The 22,375-nt window shown below is 33.0% G+C and overlaps 1 protein-coding gene across 10 annotated transcripts in view; it reads right to left on the bottom strand.

Moving 5' to 3' along the window:
* Positions 1-251: 251 nt before the first annotated feature.
* Positions 252-22,375, bottom strand: part of Prpf40a (pre-mRNA processing factor 40 homolog A) — a 42,058-nt gene continuing 19,934 nt past the window's right edge. For 3 of the 10 annotated variants that reach the window (XM_051184681.1, XM_051184686.1, XM_051184690.1), the window contains exons 6-26: positions 19,013-19,123; positions 17,736-17,856; positions 17,423-17,476; positions 16,118-16,142; positions 14,552-14,914; positions 12,618-12,726; positions 12,109-12,173; positions 11,611-11,775; positions 11,050-11,158; positions 10,344-10,494; positions 9,331-9,464; positions 8,174-8,288; positions 7,914-8,017; positions 7,707-7,823; positions 7,392-7,529; positions 7,002-7,097; positions 5,549-5,635; positions 5,374-5,470; positions 5,197-5,258; positions 3,888-4,019; positions 252-2,269 (exon numbers count right to left, since the gene is read on the bottom strand). In XM_051184681.1, the coding sequence (XP_051040638.1) occupies positions 2,177-2,269; positions 3,888-4,019; positions 5,197-5,258; positions 5,374-5,470; positions 5,549-5,635; positions 7,002-7,097; positions 7,392-7,529; positions 7,707-7,823; positions 7,914-8,017; positions 8,174-8,288; positions 9,331-9,464; positions 10,344-10,494; positions 11,050-11,158; positions 11,611-11,775; positions 12,109-12,173; positions 12,618-12,726; positions 14,552-14,914; positions 16,118-16,142; positions 17,423-17,476; positions 17,736-17,856; positions 19,013-19,123 (2,448 nt within the window). In that variant the 3' untranslated portion in view covers positions 252-2,176. The remainder of the gene's footprint in view (positions 2,270-3,887; positions 4,020-5,196; positions 5,259-5,373; positions 5,471-5,548; positions 5,636-7,001; positions 7,098-7,391; positions 7,530-7,706; positions 7,824-7,913; positions 8,018-8,173; positions 8,289-9,330; positions 9,465-10,343; positions 10,495-11,049; positions 11,159-11,610; positions 11,776-12,108; positions 12,174-12,617; positions 12,727-14,551; positions 14,915-16,117; positions 16,143-17,422; positions 17,477-17,735; positions 17,857-19,012; positions 19,124-22,375) is intronic. The other 7 variants (XM_051184683.1, XM_051184687.1, XM_051184684.1 and 4 more) reach the window with 4 other exon arrangements.

Raw genomic sequence — 22,375 nt, 5'->3', positions numbered from 1 at the left:
TTTATAGCAAGGATATTACATTTCCAGTTTCCTAAAGTAAAAATTCAATACACTGATATAAAACTTCTATTTAAATCAATAGGGTTCTGTTATATTGATCTGTTCACAGTAACATTTAAAAATCTGTTTAATCAAGATAATCACTTATGTTTTTTGCTATGTCTGGTTTGCATAGGTTAACTGTAGGGAGTTTATGTTTTATAGGGATCTGAGGATATGAAGAAATACAGAAATCTATTCTGAGGACATGCTAGAATACATCAATAGCTTTTTATTCAAATATATCAAAAATTTAAAGTTGTACTTTAAAAATCATCATTCATGGACTAAAACATGTTTTACAGATTCTAATTTCTCTTAGGAAACATTACTAGTTTACCTCCCAATTATCATATGCATGATTTAAAGACTATCTCTGACCTTTACGTCAAGTGCTCAGACTCATTAGCAATCTTGACTATTGCTAAATTGGGACCTCTGGAAATTATCGGTTGCCAAAGTTGTTAGGTATTTTAAGTAACATCCAATGGTGGACTAATCTCAAACAAGCAATTTGATTACTTAACATTTTCTTTAAAGATAATGATCTTTTTCACAAAGTCATGTCTTATTTCACAACAGAAAATGACATGGCAATGAGAAGTTTAGGAACAAAGTATCTCCCTTTTCTGAGTTTTTAAAACAGTGGCCACTAGATTTAATTAAAACACTGGACAGGATGGAAAAACAGTTGTACTAATCAGTTCCAACTCATTTAAAGGGCAATGAAACAATTTATGTTCTATCTAAGTATCAACTTGAAAGAGACAATCTCAGCAAGTCCAAATTAAAAGAACAAAGATAATACCTAAGATGATAATGAAGGCTAAGTGCTAAATTATACTTAAAAAACAAACAAAAACCCTCCTGCACTGAAGGAAAATAGTATAAATCACATTACTAACGTTCAAAAGTTAGCATGTAAAGAATATTCTATCTTTAAGCTATTGCCTTTCCAAAACATTCCATAGGAAATTTATAGGTGAAAACATATTTAAGGACCTCAAATGCACTGATATTTATGTTCATAAATATTAAAAAAAGAGTAATGTAGCTATCATGGGTAGGATGAAACAAAATTGCAGGGATTTATTATATTGTAAATGATCATACAATTTCCTTAGAGCTGAGTAGTTTATGTAGAAATAAACACTAGTGCACACTACAAGAGAAGGTTTAATAATAAAAATGTACAAAAATATTGAAATCAGAAATGCTTTAGACTGTATACCATGGAGTCAGTATTTCTCAGTGAGTAAAGAAGGCAATTTACAACCTCCTCAATGGAATTAAAAAAAAAAAAAAAATGGAAAAGAGAAAGACTGGATTAAAAATTCAAAGACAATGTTTAAGTCAACATTGATTTCTTTCCCCCCCACAAGGATATTTCAATTATCAATCAAAAGTTGGTGGCACATTCTTTAGTAGGTCCTTAAGGCAATATAATTAAAGTAATTTACAATTTGATTTGATGTTAGCTATTTTAAAACATCACCTCAAAATAGATGCTCAAAATAATGCCCTCATAAGCCTTTGTAAAACATATTCAGATGTTTCATAAAAAATAGTGGTGGCTTTATTTATTACAGCAGTGCTCATTAGCACCACTAGTTAAAAGTCCCCGCTAGTTAAAGGTCTACCAAGTTTCCATCAAAAACAGCTATTTCTTAAGAGCTCACCATAAAAGATTACGTTGGCTTTAACCAGTCTAGTAGTGCACAAAAAAGCAGTTTTAACATGGGTTGCTGGTGCTTTTTTTGTACTACATTATCAAAAAAAAATGTTCATTGTATTTTCAAAATCCAACTTCTATAAAGTAAATCAACATCATCTCATGACTTAGAACAAAGTAGAGACGTCTGCAGCTATCAAGTTAATTGTCACTTTTAATCCATCCTGCAGTGCCCTAGGAAAGGGTCACAGAAAGACAGTTATGACCGTAGGAAAATATGATTCTTGATACAGAATCAAGTTATTTTCAATTTCCTTTGCTTTTATAAAGTCCACAATAACAATACGTAAATGCACTTTTTTCCTGTGACACAATTAAAACCCAGTGTTATGTAAAATGAACTTAAAATAATCCCTGGTCTGAATTAGACTTTAAATCATACTATAAACATATATTTGGTATAATTTATTGATCATCATCCAGTTGCTCCAAAAGGGTTCTTCTGCGCTTTTCTAATTCCCCTTCACTCAGTTCACTGCCAGAAGTATCCCAGTTACCCTGAAAAGACATTCAGCATAATTACAGTTAAAGTTAATCCTAACAATGTTAAGAAAAATTTAATTATGAAGATTTCAATGTAGACAGAGTTTCAGTCACAGAAACACATTTCACAGGGTTTTAAAACTGATGCTTTGCTCCAAAGCACAACAATGGGTTATTAAACACTCTTTGGATGTCATCAGAAAAAAAAAAAAAAAGATCAAGATTGGGGTTTTATATGGCATTACTTCAGTTTATATTAAAATATGTAACTAAGGAAACATTGTACATACTGGTTTCTTTCTTTACACACAAATATGAAACATTTCTACTTAATGAAAGCCAAGTGCTCACTTCCTAGACAGATTTTGGGTAATCCTGTAAAGCTACTTAAATTTTAAACTTTATAGTTCTCAATATCCTTAAATGAGCAGACAAAATTTTAACTAAAACAAAATTAACATTGCATCATCTGTGAGATACAACCTTTGAAAATACACCTTTAAAATGTTTTGTTTAAATCACTGCTAAAAAAGGAAGCATAGAGGATAATAATTCACTCTTTATGGAGGTCATGAATCAGATTGATTTATGAATTTAAAAAATGGAGTAGATACAGAAGAATTGGTGAAAGGAGTTGAATATGATCAAATTACATACACTGTAGAAAATTATTTAACAATAAAAACAAAACAAGAAAACAATAATAATTAATAACCAACAACTACACACAACACTATGCCAATGGCTCAGAATATCCTGATACAAGATGTAGGATATCACTGATGACTCATGGGCAAACCTGTCAAGGAACTGTCAAAACCCCAAGGAAGTTAATGTTACTATATGCCTGGCCATCATTGTATAGATGAATAATTAACACTAGTGTAACTTGTTATTAAATACATACTTCCTGTTCCTCTGTTTCTACCACTCTCCACTGACCTCTATTAGCTGCTGGAATGCTGATTCTTGAAAGTAGGTTTATGAACAAGGATAACTGTGAACATCTCCTTGACTTGAACCTTCTAAATCCCAGCACTCAGCAGGCAGATCTCTGAGTTCCAAGACAACAAAGAATAACACAGAGAAACCCTGTCTCCCGAAAACAAAACCCTGGGCTGGAGAGATGGCTTAGTAGTTAAGAGCACTGCCTGCTCTTCCAAAGGTCCTGAATTCAAGTCCCAGCAACCACATGGTGGCTCACAACCATCTGTAATGAGATCTGGTGCCCCCTTCTGGCCTGCAGGCAGAACACTGTACCCATAATAAATCTTAAAAAACAAAACAAAAAACAAAAACAAAAACAAACAAACAAAAAAAAATGAAAATCAAAGAGAATATGCCCAATGTACTTCTTAGTAGTACTACACCATTCAGACCATATTTTTTCTTTCCAAGTTAAAGTGACAAATATTTTGTGCTGTTAACTTTTTTTAAAAAAAGGAAAACCAATCTAAGAGACACAAACAGATAGATGGTCATTTGTGAGGAGCATTGAAGAGAATTTTATCTTTTCTTTCAATGTTAGGAGACCCAAAACAAAAAGCCTATCTTTTAAACACCATCAAGTTTTAATCCGGGCATCCAATTTCTATTTTGTAAAAACAAGAAAGACACAATTTTAAGTACTTACAGAGTCCTTTCCAGTCTTTTTCTTAGGTGATTTGTGTTTTGACTCTGATCTCTGTCTACTTCTGTCTTTTTCACTTTCCCGATCTTTATCTTTTTTATCCTTCTCTCGTTCAGTATCTGATTCTGGAGAGTCCTATGTAAATAAAAAATAACATGTCTGAATTTTGACAATAATATTCTATTAAAATTACTTATGCAGGTGGTATTTAAAAATATCATTTATTAGGTAAGGTATATTTAGAAAGGTAAAATGTCATTTGTTAACCCCAGGATTTAATTTTGTTTTTATGGATTTTTGAGACAGGGTATTTCTGTGCAGCCCTGGTTGTTTTAAAATTTGCTCTCTGGAGACTGGTCTGGCCTCAAACTAAAGAGAGATCTGCCTACACCTGTCTCCTGAATGTTGGGATTAAAGGTGTGTGCCACCACATCCCATTTTGAAACATGGGATTTGGTAGAAACTCTCCATATTCATGGGAAAGGCAAAACTAGTGTTTTTCGTAAGATGGATACATTTGGAAAGGGGGAAGCACCATTAAAAGCCTCACTACCAGATTACATCTATTGCATAACTATAGAGAGATATTACTTACTCTTTAAAATCCAGGGCCATATATATATATATATTATATATTATATATATATATATATATAATATATATTTTATATATATTATATATATATATATATATATAATATATATATATTACATTACACACCTTCAAAAAGCTACATACACCCTTATTTAACTATGGTACACTAGATCTGTATAAGGATGCTGCTGACTAAGCTGCTCATCAAGGTTGACAGGGGCATAATTCTTCCTCAAAATTATTACTGAGAAACAAGTTATTTAAAATGTTGTTGCTTAAATATAGTTCTGAGTTAGATTGTTGCAAAATATTAGTGAACAGCATGAAAAACAAAAACAACCAATCTGTGGTAAGACTCAGGCACTAACATTTTTGAAAAACTCCCGGGTAAACCTAAGAGAAGCTGTTAGAACACTCATGTATATACGTACACACACATACACACACACACACACACACATTCACTCACTTACTTTCTTCCCCCTCTCTCCCTCCTTTTTAAAACTTAAAGACCAGGGTAGGAATCCTGGTGTGTTTTGTGTTCGAAGTGCCAAGTGATTTTATTGAAGATTAAGGCAAAAGCCCCATACATTTTGCCAAGCTAAAAGACTACACAGAATTAGATTATGAGAAAGCCCTTTGAATCCTTTCCAGATCAAAGCCTTGGAGCTGGTTAAAAAAAACAAAACAAAAAAAAAAAAAAAAAACAATTCTTACAGATTTATGTCTCCTCTTTTTGCTTTTCTTCTTATGTTTTTTTGATTTCTTATAACTTCTCTCTGTAGAGCACAGAAAGAAAATGTCAGAATGAGGAAATCAAAATTCATGGTTTAGTTAAAACAAACAAACAAACCAAAAAAAATATACAAAACAAAAAAACAAAAACAAACTCACCAGATTCAGCACTAGAAGAATGTTCCGAAGCAGAATGTGACTCTGATCGCTGTCTTTTTTTCTTTGAATGGCTGTCATCATCATCTGATTCTGACCCCTAAATAATACACAGATTCATTCATAATAATGTTCACAAATGTTTTGGTATAGTGTGCCAGCCAATTTACTTCCTTACCGATCGAGAGCGGGAGCGTTTCCTATGGTGTTTTTTAGATTTCTTAGAATGCTTCTTGTTCTTTGAATGATGATGTTGACATTCATGCTAGAGTGGCAAAACAAAAGCTTTAAAGAAATGCCCTTGTTTTACACAGGCAATCACAAGGAAATTTTACAAGTTCAAGACATAAGATGTTAAAAATAAAATCTTGTTTAAAGGTGCCCAGTGATTATGTAAGAAATGATTTTTCTTCTACTTTTATTATTAGCTACTCATTTAGATATTTAAACATTTTACAAAATGAGGTACTTTTGGTCAAAATGACAAAGTTAAAGTTGGTAGGGAAAAATATTATATCCAAGAAAGGTATAACTTCTTCCCATAACCATTAGATAAAATACATTCAAGCACCTGCTGGTTAACCTGGTTAGCCAAGATAAGGCAAGCACCAAGATAAAGTAAAACCTCATAGACATTCTTAAACTGAAATTTACAAAGCCTATTCTTTTCTTTCATCCCAAGAAGCATTTCCTACTTACTCAGACAGGGAATGCTTATAAAATTACAGACTGCATCTATAACACTGAGCAATTTATTGTGGGCATGGGGATAGTTACGAATTGGCTCAGTATGGGAAGGTGCCTGCCACCAAGGCAAAAACCCAAGTTCTAGCTCTAGTATCCTGATGGTAGCAGGAGAGAACAAACTCCTGGATGTTTTCTTCTGACTTTCATATGCACACACAATTAATAAAGTATTTATGTGGCTACTTTCAAAGGAGAGTACTGTAGTAAAATCTCCTTATTCCTAACACATATGCAACTATACATGTACTTGAGGAAACAACACGTTTACATTGATTGCTCTCCACCTTTAGAGAGACAGGGTCTAGCTCATTGGAACCCAGAAATAGCAGATTCTGTTATAGTTAGCCACACCACTAGGATAATAGGCATTCTACCATACCCTCCCTGTATTTATGCATGCTGGGAACATATGAACTCCAGTCTTCACACTTGCAGGGCAAAAAGTTTGCCTGTTCAATCACCTCCCTTAACTCCATGTTGAACTTTCTGAAAGCACTGATTAAGTCAAATAGTACAGGCAAGAACCCTTTTCCTGCAAATGTTACTTGATATTTTCACTTTGCTTATTTGTAATATCAACGACTTGCATGTCCAAAACAAACACTATTTTTAAGCTAACTTTAGGATATTCCAAGACTCATTACTAGCTACTCATTTGTCAGCTACTTCTGACAAATGGCTGAACGTCTACAGCTATGAAATAAATAGCATATCTCTGACACTAGTTTTAATAGCCCATGCAAACCTGTTTTTCACTTAAAACAATTATACAGAAAACACACTTCTTCATCAGAATTGTAAAACAGCAGTGCATATTAAAAAATATACTTGACCATTTTAAATTAAAAGTTTCACCTTTCACATCACAACAAGCTAAGAATTACCTCAAGCACATGCATGAAATCTTTAAATATTCGTTTTCTTTCAGATTCTAGAGTTATGTCCTCAAATGCTGGTTCTTTTACAAATCTCTCCCGGATCTGAAAAGCAATGGCAATGAAGTGAATATATCATCACCAAGAAAACGATATCACCATGATTTAAGGAATCTGACCTATAGATCCAAGACACAGGGGCTTTTCAGACAAACCGTTTTCCAGGGTGATGGTGGTCTAATCAATTTTTAACTATTCCTAAATTCAACTAACATTTGACTCTTGATACATAAATATAGTATGGCTTACTAATAATTTTAGGGTCTGTAGCCCAAATAAACAAATTAGTGTTATTATGAACTGTGAATCACATTACAGATAACTTTCAAGTATACATACGTCTTCCCAGACAGCATCCAGCTCTATTGGAGGAGCAGCTTGTTTTAACATACTCTTAAATGAAGACTCTTTTCTTTTCATTTTCCGAGCTTCCTCCTTTTCCCTTTCACGTTCCCGGGCTTCTGCCTTTTCTAGTAACTAACAAAAAAATCATATGTAATAAGTTATGATAGTATAAGCCCTGTTTCAAATAATTCACTGTTCTGAAAAGTAGTATTGCATCATTTAAAAGGTTCATCCTCACACATTTACTTGCCTACATCTTTAAGTAATTCTTAGATGAATAAGTCAGTTATCATTAATAATCAAACTTACACTATTGAAAGCCAACTTGATATTTCCAGCATCCAAAGTAGTTGATCTTTTTGTTGAACTGATTATTGCCACAAAGTCTTCAAAAGTAGTATTGACTTCAACTACAAATCCTTTATCCTAAAAACCAGAAATCTTGCTATAAATAACACATAACTCTAAGGAACAAACGGATGTTTTCAAACAGGAAAGAACATATGTCTTATTTACCTTTAGAATGTCTTTTATTATCTTCTTTTCATCGTGATAACGTGCTTTAAGATCTTCAACATAAAACTTGAAAAGATCAAGTGCAGTTGATCCTAATGAAAAAACTAAAGAAGTCAAAAAGCTAGCTCTAACCAAGAGCTGCAATTACTTTTTGTTTGTAAAACAAACATAAAATAAAGCACCTCCCCTCCCAAACACCGCCAGCCACCCATCCATCCATCCCAACTCCCATCTTAGGTTTGGAAAGAAAAGAATCTCACCCGGCTGACCAAGCATATTAGTGAACCTAATATCAGAACTAATGGTTGGATACAGTTCCATCCAAGAGGACATAGAATGTAGTTGTCCATGCTCATGCAGTTCATCTAAAAATATCTGTAAGAAAGGAAACAAATACATTTGAAAAGTCATTAGAATGATAACACAGAAATTCACATAAAGAACTGTTAGCAATATCAAAAAAGCTTCTTACAGTATTATCCAATATGTTTAGGTAAAAAGAATATTTGCTATTTGATGAAAATAAAAGTGGGTTTAGACCACAAATGAGTATAAACATTCATCCAAAGAAAGGAATCTTTCAAACACTATAGTACCCTTCTAGCTTCTAGTCTTCAGTCTCTTAAGCTAGAACAACATTTCGTTAAAAAACAAAGTCCACAAAATATTGTGTGTGTGTGTGTACCTAAACACACACACACACACACAAAATGACTGAATTATTATCAAATTATGTGGCTAAAGAATGAGTATGTGTTATAAAATATAGTTTTTGTTTTAAAATAGTATATATAGTACCATCAGGTATTTAAATTTCGAATAATTAAAAAACAACAACAACAAAAAACATCTATAGCAACTAAAGAGACAGCTTGGTGGTCAGAGGCAGTTGCATCACATGCAGAGGACCCAGGTTCTGTTCCTAAGCCCCACATGGTGACTCAAAATCACCTCTAACTCCAGTTCCAAGGGATCTGGACATCAGGCAAGTAGATGCTACACACACAAAAGAAATAAAAAAATAGCAATAAAGAATAAATTACTTTTCTCAAAGTATTTAAATTCCCATATAGGTGCTTAATTATGTTGCAACCTAAACTATACTACAGCATGTTCTTTGGGAACCATATATCAACTACTACAAAGTACATTCTATATCTTGTTTCCACTCAGTCCTCATGCTGTTGTAAGCTAAAATCTTATGCTCAAGTTAAAAAATGTTTGCGGCAGCCTGCTATAGTCCCTTGTGTCAAATATCCAAGAACAACATGTAAGATATAGATTAAGAATTCAACATATATGGTTCAAAACAAAGCCTACGTAGTGAACCGAAAACAAGCATTTCAAAACTGTTTTGATCCTTGTTGAAGTTCAATGACTTATTACAGAACTACACGAGAAAAAATTTTTCTATTACCTGAAAAGATTCCCTATTTTTACGCTGCCGCCTCCTTTCTCTCAACAAAGTCTTCTGCTTTTCTTCTTCTTCTTCCTTTTCTAAAGCCCGAATGTGCTCCTCAAAACATATTAATGCATCTTCTTTATCCATGTCTATTTAAGTATTTTTCAGACAAAAAATTGAAATATTAACAAAGAAAGCACTTTAAACTCTTTACAAATTTCAAATCAGTGTTCAAAAATACTTGTATTTGAATTCAAACACGATCTTGTAATGACACAAGTTTTGAGAAAGATTTAAAATCCTAGAGATAAAGGCAAGAGCACATGCACATGACAAAATGAACTGGCTAACAGAGCAAATGTTATGCTTAATCCCAAAGAGATTTTTATAATTTCATTAATAAAAATTTTTACTAGTCCTGTGAGCTTTGTGTGCATTTTGCTCATATCCACCACCTACCTCTTCATAGATACACTTCCCACTTACCCAGCTAACTTTGTCATCCTCGTCTCCCCACCCTTATTTTAAACCTACGAAGAACAATTTTTTTTGATGTATAATCTTGCACTTGAGAGTGGTCAATTTATTTGGAGTTTTGTTTGAGAAAACTATCTCCCTTTCTAGCAGCCATCAGTAGCTGAAGCTCTATAGTTAAGGATATGATTTCTTGGCCAACACCCATCTCCATGCTAGGATTTGCTTACACAGGTGTGATTGCTGTTGGAGTCACTGCTGCATTTAGAAGACATCAGTGATCTTCAAATGGTTGACTTATTACATATTTCAAGAATTATCAGTCAAAGGTTAACTGAGATCTCTAGAAAAGTCATTTCCTAAATAAAAATTCAATTAGAAACAACCCATTTGAAAATAAAGTATGTCTTTCAGAAATACAAATTATGTAAAATTTGAGCTAGCAACCACATAAAGAGAGCAATTTCTCTAGTTTCATACAGAACGGGAGAATAACTTTGTGACTCAAGGGGCACTACTTGTCATTATTTTTCTTATGTAGTCATTGTTCTTACTCTGTAACTCTTCATCCTCTGCAAACGTTGGATTATCCATCAGATATTGTTGGGCTTCAGACCAAGTAGTAGAGTACGTAACATTAGCCATATTGTCAAGTATGTTCTTTAAGGCTTCCCAATTTCTCTTTCGTAACTGCTTTGCTTGTTCCTACAACATTTAAGTAATGCTTTTACCATTCAAAAAAGAAATATGAATTACAATTACTTAAGATTCCTTTAAGCTCTAACTGATAAAAACCTTCAGTTTTTCATCTCTCTTTGAAGTCATAATCCAAAAAAATACACATATCCTCATTTCATAAACCTTTGTCTTACCAGCATACAGTACAAATACAACTTATAATGAGGGCTACTGTGTACAGTCACAGTATGCAAAAACCAAGGTATTCACTGACATTCAACTATGTTTAATTTTTTAGTAATACTTGCACTTTCAATGTATCTTGCAATACTAGATGCAAACCAATTTAACAAGGTAAATATTTGAATAATTCAGTATCCACCATGATTTAAACAGTAATAACTATGCTTGACAAAGAGGAAAAAAAATGTAACATTTATCTTTTAACACACCTTCCAATAAATAGATATGATATACAGTATACACTAAGAAATTAAGCAAAGATGATGTTATAATTTTTACTCATTTATAATGAAGAAAATCTTATTCAGAATGTTGCAATATCAGTAATTTAAAAAGTACCTTTTCTTTTTTTGAAAGGAAGAACAAAACATCTTCATAGATTTCAAGACGATCACGCTCTGATATAGCATTCCAAACTTCCATCTCCCCAAACATTTGTTCGGCTTTTCTAGGTATTATGAAAACAAGTATTACTTGCTAAATGCATCGGTACAGTTTTAGATTTTTTTCCAAAGGTCGTCAATTAACATTCTCTCCATTTTAAGTTTACAAATGCATTACTCAGGAAAACTTTATGACAGTCAATAAAATATTAAGAGTAGAGCAAAATCCTCTATTTTCTCTTAGGACAATTCACATTAGGTAATGCTTTGCAATGTAAATAGCCCCTTTCCTCCCAAGTCATCTTCTGAAGACTATAAAATGGTAACAGTTAATGTACTATGTCTATTCCCTAATTAATACCTTAAATGAGTCTATAAGTTACTGACTTTTTTGGCTATCTTATAAAACGGCCACATCCTCATTTACCCAGCTGTTTGCATGACCATATATTTTGGATGAGTTAGCAAGAAGTATGACAGAAACGGGGAACACTGCCTCCATCACTAAAAACCTTACTTGTATCTGGTTGTAGAAGTCATTTTCTCATGATTTTCAAGAAAACGCTGAAAGGATTCCTTAGCTTCTTTGTATTTTGATCTTGCTTCTTCTTTTTCTTCTTTCTCAGTCTGGACTTTATAGGCATTAAAAGCCTGCTTTTTTTCACTCAGCTTTGCTAAAGCACTAAATATTAGAAAAATCAGATAAGAATAAATATAAAAACTGGAGAATAAAATAGTGCTTTAGAAAAAAGTTTGACACATATATTAAGAAAAGGTCTAATTTATTAAGATATAAAATTATTCTTAACAGCAAATCTAGTGTTCAACGATTATAATTTCATTTAGCGCTCAAGTTGTAGGACAAGGCTTTTAGAATCTTGACTATAGCACACATAAAATATCTTTATTTAAACTAATTACATAGCTATGAACAACAGTGTATTATAAAGTTAAACTGTTGAACGTAATTTTAAATGCCCTAAGATTAATGTTAATTTAAATGTCATTGTATTACCTGTACCGAGGATCATTAATGATCATTTTCATAGCTTGCTCCCATGAAGCATTGGAGGGTACCCGCTGTAAATTATTTAAAGAAAAAATTAAAATTTTACACAACAGAGAGAATGGCTATCATAAGAAAGGAAGTTTAACACTCACTACAAATATCAAGTACTTCCCTGTGCAGAATTTTTTTAGTCTAAAACCATTTTCAGTGAAGCAAACTTGTGATATATACTAATTGACTAAAAAAGAAAATCACACTGAAATTGAAACAGTATTTTAGTTGCATTAGATCACCAACTAAAAGACAAGCAATTATTTAAATAAAAAAATCTTATACATCAAGGCAAAAATATGATTGTGAAATACCTTGTTGAGAATCCAAAAGCATTCTTCAATAAAAACAACAAATTTAGTTTGTTTTCAGTTCCAACAGTTCAAGAAATTAGTATTTTAAATAAAGGCACTAAAGTGAACATTTATTAGAAAATTATGTGTTACTTAAAAAGTCTATAATACCTTTTCTTTCAATAATTCTTTAAATGCTTGCTTTGCCTCCTCCTTTGTATTCCAAGTGTATGTTTTTTTTGCTGGCTGGCTCTCTTCCTCTTCTTTTTTAGGAGTAAAACTAGAGAGAGAGAAATTTAAACATGCTATTCATAATCTCAGGAACTATTTTCTGCTTAGGAAATCATTAAACTGTTTGATGGTCACCTAAAACGACAATTTTCAGAGAAAGTTTCTTATATGAACCTTGAGAATATACCTATCTGAAGACGGGACATAAAGTTTTAGATTTTCTGCAATGTCAGAGATAAGGCCCTGTAAAAAGGCCAAAAATATAACAGGGAATTGCACTGTTGACTTGTAGTATCACAAGTCTACAGGCTAATAAATGGAGTTTTATATTTATCCAAATATTTCATATTAGTGCTCTAATGTGTATACATCAGTGTACAGAAAGAGCTAAAAAGGATGTACAGAACAATTAAATGATCAATTAGCAAAATCCAGTTTAGTTAATTTTATAAACTTTAGTAGAATAGAGCAATCAGCTAATTCCTTATGTTCTTTTTGGCTGATTTTATTCTATAGCACTAACACCTAGTCACGTTTAACCAGAAGACCTCAAGTAAATATTAGCTGACAATGTGGAAAAGAACTAAATTCTGATTTAAAAAAGTATTAATAGAATTCAGAAACATCAAACAGCTACTTGTTTGGGGTCCACTGAAATGAAAAAAAAAAAATAGTTCAACTGATGGAAATGGAACTGCAATAGGTACATAAGAATGTAATATGTAAATAATATATATCGTTCTTATAAGTGTCTTTACATAGAACTTAAATGAAATTATTAAAAAATTAGAACTCATGAATTATACTGGGACGCTTTTAAAGAAAAGAAAAACCTTTCTAAAACTATGAAAAATTAACTGGCCATCCACATTTATACAAAAAAATTAATCATAAAACATCTGTGGCAAACAGAAATCTCTTATCATAATTTGTGAAATAATTTGATTCTGGAACAAATTATATTGGAAAAGTAATAGTAATATATATGAGGATTTGCACAAATTTGAGCATCTCAGTATTTTGGTGTTCAAAAAGATCAATCTTAAAGCTTACACCATATGATATCATCATCTGGCCTTTATGGATACAGAAAATATATCTGCTACATATATGTGTGTGTGCATATGTACACATGTACACAAACACACATAAAATGCTTAAATATATGCATTGCCAATGTTAGAAGAGTAAAAGAAAATGAGACCTTTACTCTTGTTTCCAAACGTACCATTTTCTTTTTAAACATCTTCATATGAAAACATTATATAGCTATTTGTGAAATTAACATGAAACATAAAACACTGACAGTAAGGAGTAGAGAGATGGAGGCAACATGACTAAATATTAACTGGATAATAGCGTTTGGTCAGACTATGCATCCATTTGTATCTTTTTTTTTTTTTTTTTTTGTATATTTTGGCTTATATGGTAGAAAAGGAGGTCTTGCAATTGTTTCTTTTTGTGACTCCTCTATAAAGTGCCTTTTCCTATTTGAGGCATATTCAACGAAGCTGTTCATATTTTTCAATTTATTTACAAGTTGAAAACCAGACACCAACAATAATAAAAAAGGAATGATATAAAGTTTAATTCTACTCTATTTAGCAGAGCTTCTCACCTTCCAAAACACATCTGTGTTCAACAGCAATCTATAGTACTTCTGGGAAGTTCTAAATGAGCACATAGAACAGAGAAGAAAAATAGACAAACCCCTCCAAAGAGTAAACCAACCAAGCCTTTATTTAAAATACTGGAAGTTTGTAAACTGCTGATTTTTTTTTCCTTTTTGCCTTGATTTTGATTTCATTGACTAACAAGTTCTTATAGTTTAAATTAGGCACTGACTTTCAGAAGTCTTGAATCACTAAACTTACTCAGTTACAGTTTCTTGTTTAGATGGTTCCTCTCCGGTATTACTGGATATGTCACCACTTAGATCTTGAATAGCTGTGGTATTAGCAATCTGTGCTTGTTCATCATTGGATAAAGTTACTGCATTTTCATTATCTACAACAGTAGCAACAATGGAAGTAACTTCAGGCTCAGGAGCAACTGGAACACTTCCCACAGTATTAGTAGGAGTGGTGGAAGTATTGGCATTAGCAGCTGCTGCAGCAGCTGCAGCAGCTGCAACAACAGCAGCTGCTGCTTCTGCAGCAGCCATGGTGCTCATAGTAGTAGGAATTTCTGTTGTTGGAACTGGGGCTGTTGATGCTGTAGTACATTCTTCTTGCTTGCTATACAGTAAAAGACAAACGGGGAAGGAATAAGAGGGATAGAAGTGGGGAGGAAGAGAGAAAGAACTGGTCATTTCAGTACTGTTAACAGTAAAACTAAATAAAGACAACTAATGGAATAATCAAAGGGCTAAACTAAATTACACAAAAAGATCACAGAATAATCGGGTAGCAGCGGAGCAAGCCTTTAGTTCCAGCACTCCAGACGCAGTCAGATCTCTGTGAATTCGAGGCCAGCAAAACCACAGAATAACATATTTTATGTTTGTTTTTAGAGAATATCTTGCCATATTGCCTATGCTGGGCTCAAATTCATGGGGCTCAGGCAATACAGCGGTGTTAGGCTCCTTGAGTAGAACTGGAATTACCATCGTATCGTATGTTATCATACTTCCAGCTTCTACCATTATTTCATTTAGCAAACCCATGCAATAACATGAAATAAATAAGCACTGATATAAATGACTGTAATTTCCTATTGTCCAAATATTTCAAGAAAATCTCAATCTGTTACTTTACATAAGACCTTATTTGACATGTATCAAAAATTCTCAAATTGGGGGCTGGAGAAATAGCTCAGTGGTTGGGAGCACTGGCTGTTCTTCCAAAGAACCCAGATTCATTTCCCAGCACCCCCACATGGCAGCTCACAACTGTCTATAACTTCAATTCCAGGGGACCTGACACTCTCATACAGACATATATGCAAACAAAACATCAATGTACATGAAATAAAATAATTTTTTTTTAATAAAAGAACTTTAAATCTACATTTCAATAATTAAAGGAACTCTTGGGCTGGGGCTTATAGCTCAGTAGTTAAGGGCCAACAAGTACAAAATGTTGGGTCTATTCCTCAAGACCACAAAAAGGGAATTTAGTGATTACATATATATATATATATATATATATATATATATATATATATATATATAATGCCACTTATTCTCAAGCCATGAAACTTAATTCACAAACAATGCATCCCATATTAAAGCACTTACTTGTCAAGCAAAACATACTAGAGTAAATATACTAGAATTAAATCTACCCACGAACCCCACCAAAATCTTCCACAGACAAACCATTAGCCTAACCCTATTGAATAACATTCATATTTTTTTCTTTAAATGTGGACAACTAAAAACAAGAATGCTATGGAAATGACCAAATTTGTAAACACTACTGATTTTTAAAATTGCTTACCTGCTTTCTTCAGCTTTGATCATAGCTGTTAAAGAAAACAGAAAAGTCATCAACTAGTTTTTTAAATATAACCACTGAATACAAACTCTAATAGATGAAAGTACCATGATTTCATAGGATTTAATTTACCATCTGAAAAACAATTTAAAACTCAATTTAAAGAGCAAGTGTTTGCCTTAGTTTTATCAAAGCCTCATTACAACAAAGAAAAATTTGACAACAGCAACCGTTTAACAATCTTTCCCAATGCTGATGTTTCCAAGGGTTAATGCCTTGAAAATATTCACAATTTTAGAATACAAAATACAGTCCAGGAATGAGACTATATTTTAAAAGATAAAAATTTTAAATGGGTATTAAATTCATGAAACTCCAGCCCATTTTCCACACTAGCACTGACAAGCAGATAAGCAGCTAATCAAACCAACAATTTGTAGTCATATCAGAAATGAGCTTTACCCTCTGTAAATGAGCAATTTGGGATTCTATTGATAACATTATTACTAGTTCATGCTCAGACACTTTAGATAGAGCTTTTGAAAATTTGGGCACTCAATATTTGATTTCATGCTAGGCCCAGGTAAGCTTTAAATTTGGTTATAAGATAGGTATCTTTAATTTCTTATCAATAGGGAATGAGGTGCTCCATGTAAGCAATGATATAAGCTTATGAGTGTATTTTAAAAACTTATGACCCATTAAAGAAATTTCTAAACACCCATTAAAATGTGAGGAAAAACCCACATAAACTTTTGCTTAGCTAATCTAGAACAGTTACTGATAAAAGATTGTATTTTAAGGAGAGTAAATTAACTCAATTCTTATTCGCAATGTCTGCTATTTTATGTCCTGACTATTATGCTAGATAACAATCTTTTCTAAATTTTAAAAGGGAGGATGTCGAAAAACTATCCTCCTTTAAAAAATATATTTTCCTTAAGTTTATACTAATTTTCATGATAACTAAAACAGAATCAGTATTAAGTAGTCTGATAATATATTAACAAAATAACTGATATTAAAGCTCAACTACTAGTCACTATCATTAAGCTTAATCACATATTCCATCATGTATGCACCAACATTCAGAAGGAGTTTGTGAACTTGTTCTACATTCATGTTTATTTAAAATACCAAAGTACACCTTTAAAAACTGTAAGCTCATTTATAATATAACTCTTAAAAAAAAGGGATTCTTTGAATTAATGTCTTTCACTGCAGATTTATCCATTCAAGGTTAGTGAAAATTAGTGACATACTCTAAATGTTAAATATAACAGAAAATGAATTATCAAAGCAGCTCACCATGCAGGTTTGATTTTGTAATAAGACCTCCAGCAACAATGGTATTCTGGTATCCTAGTTTCAATGGAATCAAATCAAATAAAGTCTATTTAAAATCTATAGAACTGAGATCTAGAGCAACAAGACAATAAAAAGCCCATAAAACTGTTTTACCATTTAAAAGGTGCAGACAATTTAATTAAAAAAAAAAAAAAAAAAAGAAAAAAAAGAAAAGAATAAGGCCTTAATTTGAAATCACCCTATTCAGGGAGGACTGTTTCTAGTTGTTGCATATAGGCAACAACTTCCCAGTAGAACTGTTTTCCTGTCTTACCTTCAAGATCCTCAAGTTCCTTGGGTTTGGCCCAGCGGGACTCTTTTGTTTGAGAATTATAGTAATACGGCTTCCCAGAATCAGATTTGTACTCTTTCCAAGGGCATTTAGACAAGAGTTGCTTAAAAAAAAAAAGGAAATGTTCAGCAAACAGTAACATTCAGCATTTCATCCACACCCACTTTTGCAAGATACTGTCTCCCTGTGTAACTCTAAATACCAAGGTTGTCAATTACTGAATATACCATCTAACTTTATAACAACACTACAGAATAAGAGAAAGTAACTTGTTAAATGTAATATACTAATAGGTATGCTTTAATCCAGGTAGAACTACCTAAATTGCTATGTATGTGTTTTCCAACTTCACTATAGATAAAAAATCTGCCATCGATAATTACTGGAGTGTTCATATAGTTAATATATGACAAACAGAAAGGATAAAAGTTCAATCTGATTTATCCATGCTAATGTTTTAGATTCAAGGCCACTAACTTACTAAAATCCTATATGAACTATGTATATGAGAAATGTGAGGAAACAAAAGATAGGACAAAACCAGTACACAAAGCTAATGTATATATAGCAGGGCAATTAAAGTGTTTGTGGGCTAGAGATGCCTCAGATGGCTGCTCTTCCAGAGATTCTGAGTTCAATTCCCAGAAACCAGATGGTGGCTCATAACCATCTATAATATTAAGATATGATGCCTTCTTCTGCCGTGCAGGCAAAACACTGCATCCATAATAAATAAGTCTTAAAAAAAAATCTCAGTATCTGTATGTGTGTATGCATATGAATGAGAAATAAGGAAATGTTATCTATTATAACCTTCCTTCTCAAACACTGTATACATATTAAATTACCGTGGAGGGGGGGTACATAAAAAAATACTTAGTGTCTTTTAAGTTTTTTACTTAAAAGAAGTTAAGAATTGAATGCCAGCAGCTAGGTAAAACTTACGTTAGACAATAAAAAGATCACCTCTTCCTAAGCACATCGATTATTAAACATATGCAATACTGCTTGCTTAATTTAGTGCTTCAACCTTAACTCTGTCATGTTTTGTCTATTTTGAATGGTAAATGTATAACACACATCAAACCCCACAATTAATTAGAACTGTTCACATCACCTTTAAAATCACACAGGTCATACTACATTGAGGAAAATTGCTTTGTCCTTCAACTTATTCTTTAAGACACCTTTGAATATAGGACAATAGTAAATCAACCATGCTACTTAACTGTCCTGATTTTCAGTCTTCAGACATTTACCTCAGCAGGTGTTTTAAGATCATCTGGTTTTTCCCAGGTAGACTGTTTTGTTTCAGTATTGTAATAGTAAGTCCTTCCATCGGGTGATTTATGTTCTGTCCACATTGACTTCTAAAGGAAAAAAAAAAATTACTGAAGTGGAAACTATCCAATAGTGAATATTCATTTGATGAGTTACAAAGCAGCAAACATATGAAACATCAGATTTAAGTATAAGACTGTAGTACTTTAACAGTTCAAATCACCTAAAATAATTTGTTAATGCAAGTAGAGAAGGAACTGGAAAACAGAACATTTTAAAATAGTTCAAAGGTAGCATGGGTCAATTAAGGTTTTAGGACTTGTGGTAGTATACTGTTTATGATCTAATAAAGCCACTGAAGATCAGACAAGCAAAGCAGCCTGCCAGTAACTCCTAACCTCTACCAAGGTGAAACGGAGATCCTATCTTCCCTAGGACTGGAAACTAAATCTCACATGAGACCCTTTGCTTCTTCCCTATATACCTCTCTAGTGCTGGCTCCATTTGCTGCTGAGTAGAGCAACAGTAAACATGGGGGTGCAATTATCTCTATGACAAGATATGGAGTTCTCTGGGTGTATGAACATGAGTGAAACAGCTAGGTCATTTTGAAGGTCTATTTTATTATTTATTACTTTTATGTGTATGGGTGTTTTGCCTGTATTTAAGTCTGTGCACTTCATGTGTGCCTTGTGCTCAGTGGCCAAAAATGGACATAGGATCACCAGGATTTGGGGATACAAATGGTTGAGAGCCACTAGAAATGCTGAGAATCAAAGCTGGGTCCTCCAAAAAAGCAGACTCTTAACTGTTTTAGCTCCTATTGTTAATTTCTGAACAATCTTCAAGCTGATTTCACACAGCTTTAATTTGCATTGCCATAAACAGTCAATAAGTTCTTATTATACACACTCTCCAACATTGTCACTTATTATTTTGGTACAGAATTTTGTACTTTCCCCCTTTTTTATCTTGAAATTTTCATTGTATCCTAATATTTCTTTAGAGTTATTTTTAATGACCTTTTTTCTTCATTTCTTTCTTCAAGAATTATTGCAGGCATATATGAAGACTATTATTTTTAAACCAATCTATTATAAGCAATGAAACTGAAGCTGTAGTCAGACAAATTCATTGCTTAATTCTATCCAACTGTGACAGGAACCTGTAACTTCACCTAAGTTTCCTAGTAGACTTTATGGGGTCTTTTAAATAAATGTAACAGGGATAGCAGAATAATTCCTTTCCTATTTTTAATCATTGTTATCTTTCTCTTATCTGGTTGAAGTAGTGCTAAGTGCTTTGAGCACTTTATCAAATAAGGAGAGAGTGAGCATCCTTGTTTTGTTCCTGATTTAAAGGAAAACTCAGGTTGTCTTCACTTAATATAACACTGTCTATTGGTTTATTCAAACTCAGCCAATGGCTTTTCTGTGTCAATTTTAATAATCATGTCTGTTTTTAAATTTACTCATATGGCATATTACACTTAATTGACTTACAAATACTGAACCAACCTTGCTTTCTGGGGATGAAGCTTCCTTTTTATAATGTGCAATCTTCTTAATAATGTGGTCTTAATTTGTTTTGCAAGTAACTGTCATTTCAGAATCTCTGTTCAAAGAAAATACCTGTAGTTTTCTTTCATTGTTTTTATCAAAATAATAGTGACTTCATGAAATGAATTTCTCTATATTATTCCTTTGATTTCTATCTTATGGAACAAATGAAATCTTCCTAGACAGTTTGACAGAATTCAGTTGTGAATCATTCTGGTCCTAGGCTTTTCATCAGGGGGGGAGACTTAATCAAAGTTTCAATCTTATTGTTTGTAATGAGTTGCTTTAAGTTAATTATATCTTCACAATTTAATTTTATTAAGTAGTACAGATTGGAAATAGAGTGTCTCTCCTGGGTTATCCAGTTTTTCAGAGTATTCAGAGTATTTCAGAGTAATCTCCTAATAGTGTTTTGTTTTTTCAAAATATGCCGCCTTCTTCCTTCTCCTTTATTCTTTTGTTGTTTTGAGTCAGTCTCTTTATGTAGCCCAGGCCGTCCTAAAGCTTGTGGCTATGTATATCAGGCTGGCCTCAGAGTCAGAGATCCTCCTGCCTCTACCACCACACTGGGTTCCCTCTTTCTTTTGTCAGTCTGGCTAAAAGTATGGTAATCTTAGTAACTTTTTCAAAGATACAGCTTTGCTTCAATGTATTTTTCTTTTAATTTCCTTTTCATTAATTTCCCCCCTATTCTTTAATTATTATTTGAAGTCTGTATTTGGGATGGCCACTTGTTTTAGCTAGCAAAGATATCAAAGAATTTCAGTATCAAAAATGTTAAACTACCATGTAATCAAAAATATAAATACACAGGCAGAGTTATCCTTGTATCAGACAAAATAAACTTCGAGTCAAAGCTTAGTCTGGGTTCTCTAAGTTACAGAACCAATAGGGGAACAGAATGCAGAATGGCTTATAGGCTTTGGTACAACTACATAACAATGGCCATCTATCAAAACAGAAGACAAAAACAAACAAACAAAAAAAAAAAACAGAAAGTCCAAGAATGCAGTAGTTGTTCAGTCCAGGAGGCTGGATGTCTCCACTGCTCCTAAGTATATGCCAGCATCAAAAAGTAAGTTCTAATACCACTGAAGCAATGAACTTGTTAGCCAGAGTGAGGGCAAACAGGCAAAGAGCAAGAATTTCCTTCTTCCATATCCTTTATATAGGCTACCTCCAAAAGGTATGATGACCCAGATAAATCTGGTGGATCTCCTACCATAAAAACTGGATTTAGGGTGGTTCTTTCACTTCAAATGATTTAATTAAGGGGAAAAAATTCCTGACAAGAGTACCAAGCTGCTTAGTTTTTAGTTTGTTTGTTTTTTGTTTGTCAGATATAGTTGACAACCAAAAATTGTCATCAGAGGGCACTACAAATTAATAGAGGAAATCGTTCCAAGTATGGCAACTGTAAGCATTTATAGATAAAATACTGGGGTAGAGCCCACAGACTGAATTTCAACACACATGGGGGGGGGGGAGAGAGGGAAGGAGGAAGATCGAGAAAGGAGACCAGACTATTTCCTTCTGTTCTACCAGATCATAATGGAATAAAACTAAAGATCAACAGTAAGAGTAACTATAGAAATATAAACAAACATTTGGAGTTTTCAAAGGAGAGGAGAGCCTTGAAGTTGAGAAGTTAGGGGGCTGGTCATGAAAAGCTGATAATGTTCAAATGAGAACAATTATCATTTTAAAAGAAGTGGCCAAAGAATTCAGCATGGATCATTCAGCAGTCACTTGCCATTTGAAGAAAATTGGAATGGTGAAAAA

The sequence above is a fragment of the Phodopus roborovskii genome, unplaced genomic scaffold (assembly GCF_943737965.1).
Source record: "Phodopus roborovskii unplaced genomic scaffold, PHOROB, whole genome shotgun sequence".
Lineage (NCBI taxonomy): Eukaryota > Metazoa > Chordata > Mammalia > Rodentia > Cricetidae > Phodopus > Phodopus roborovskii.
This window is presented reverse-complemented; position numbering and strand designations above follow the sequence as displayed.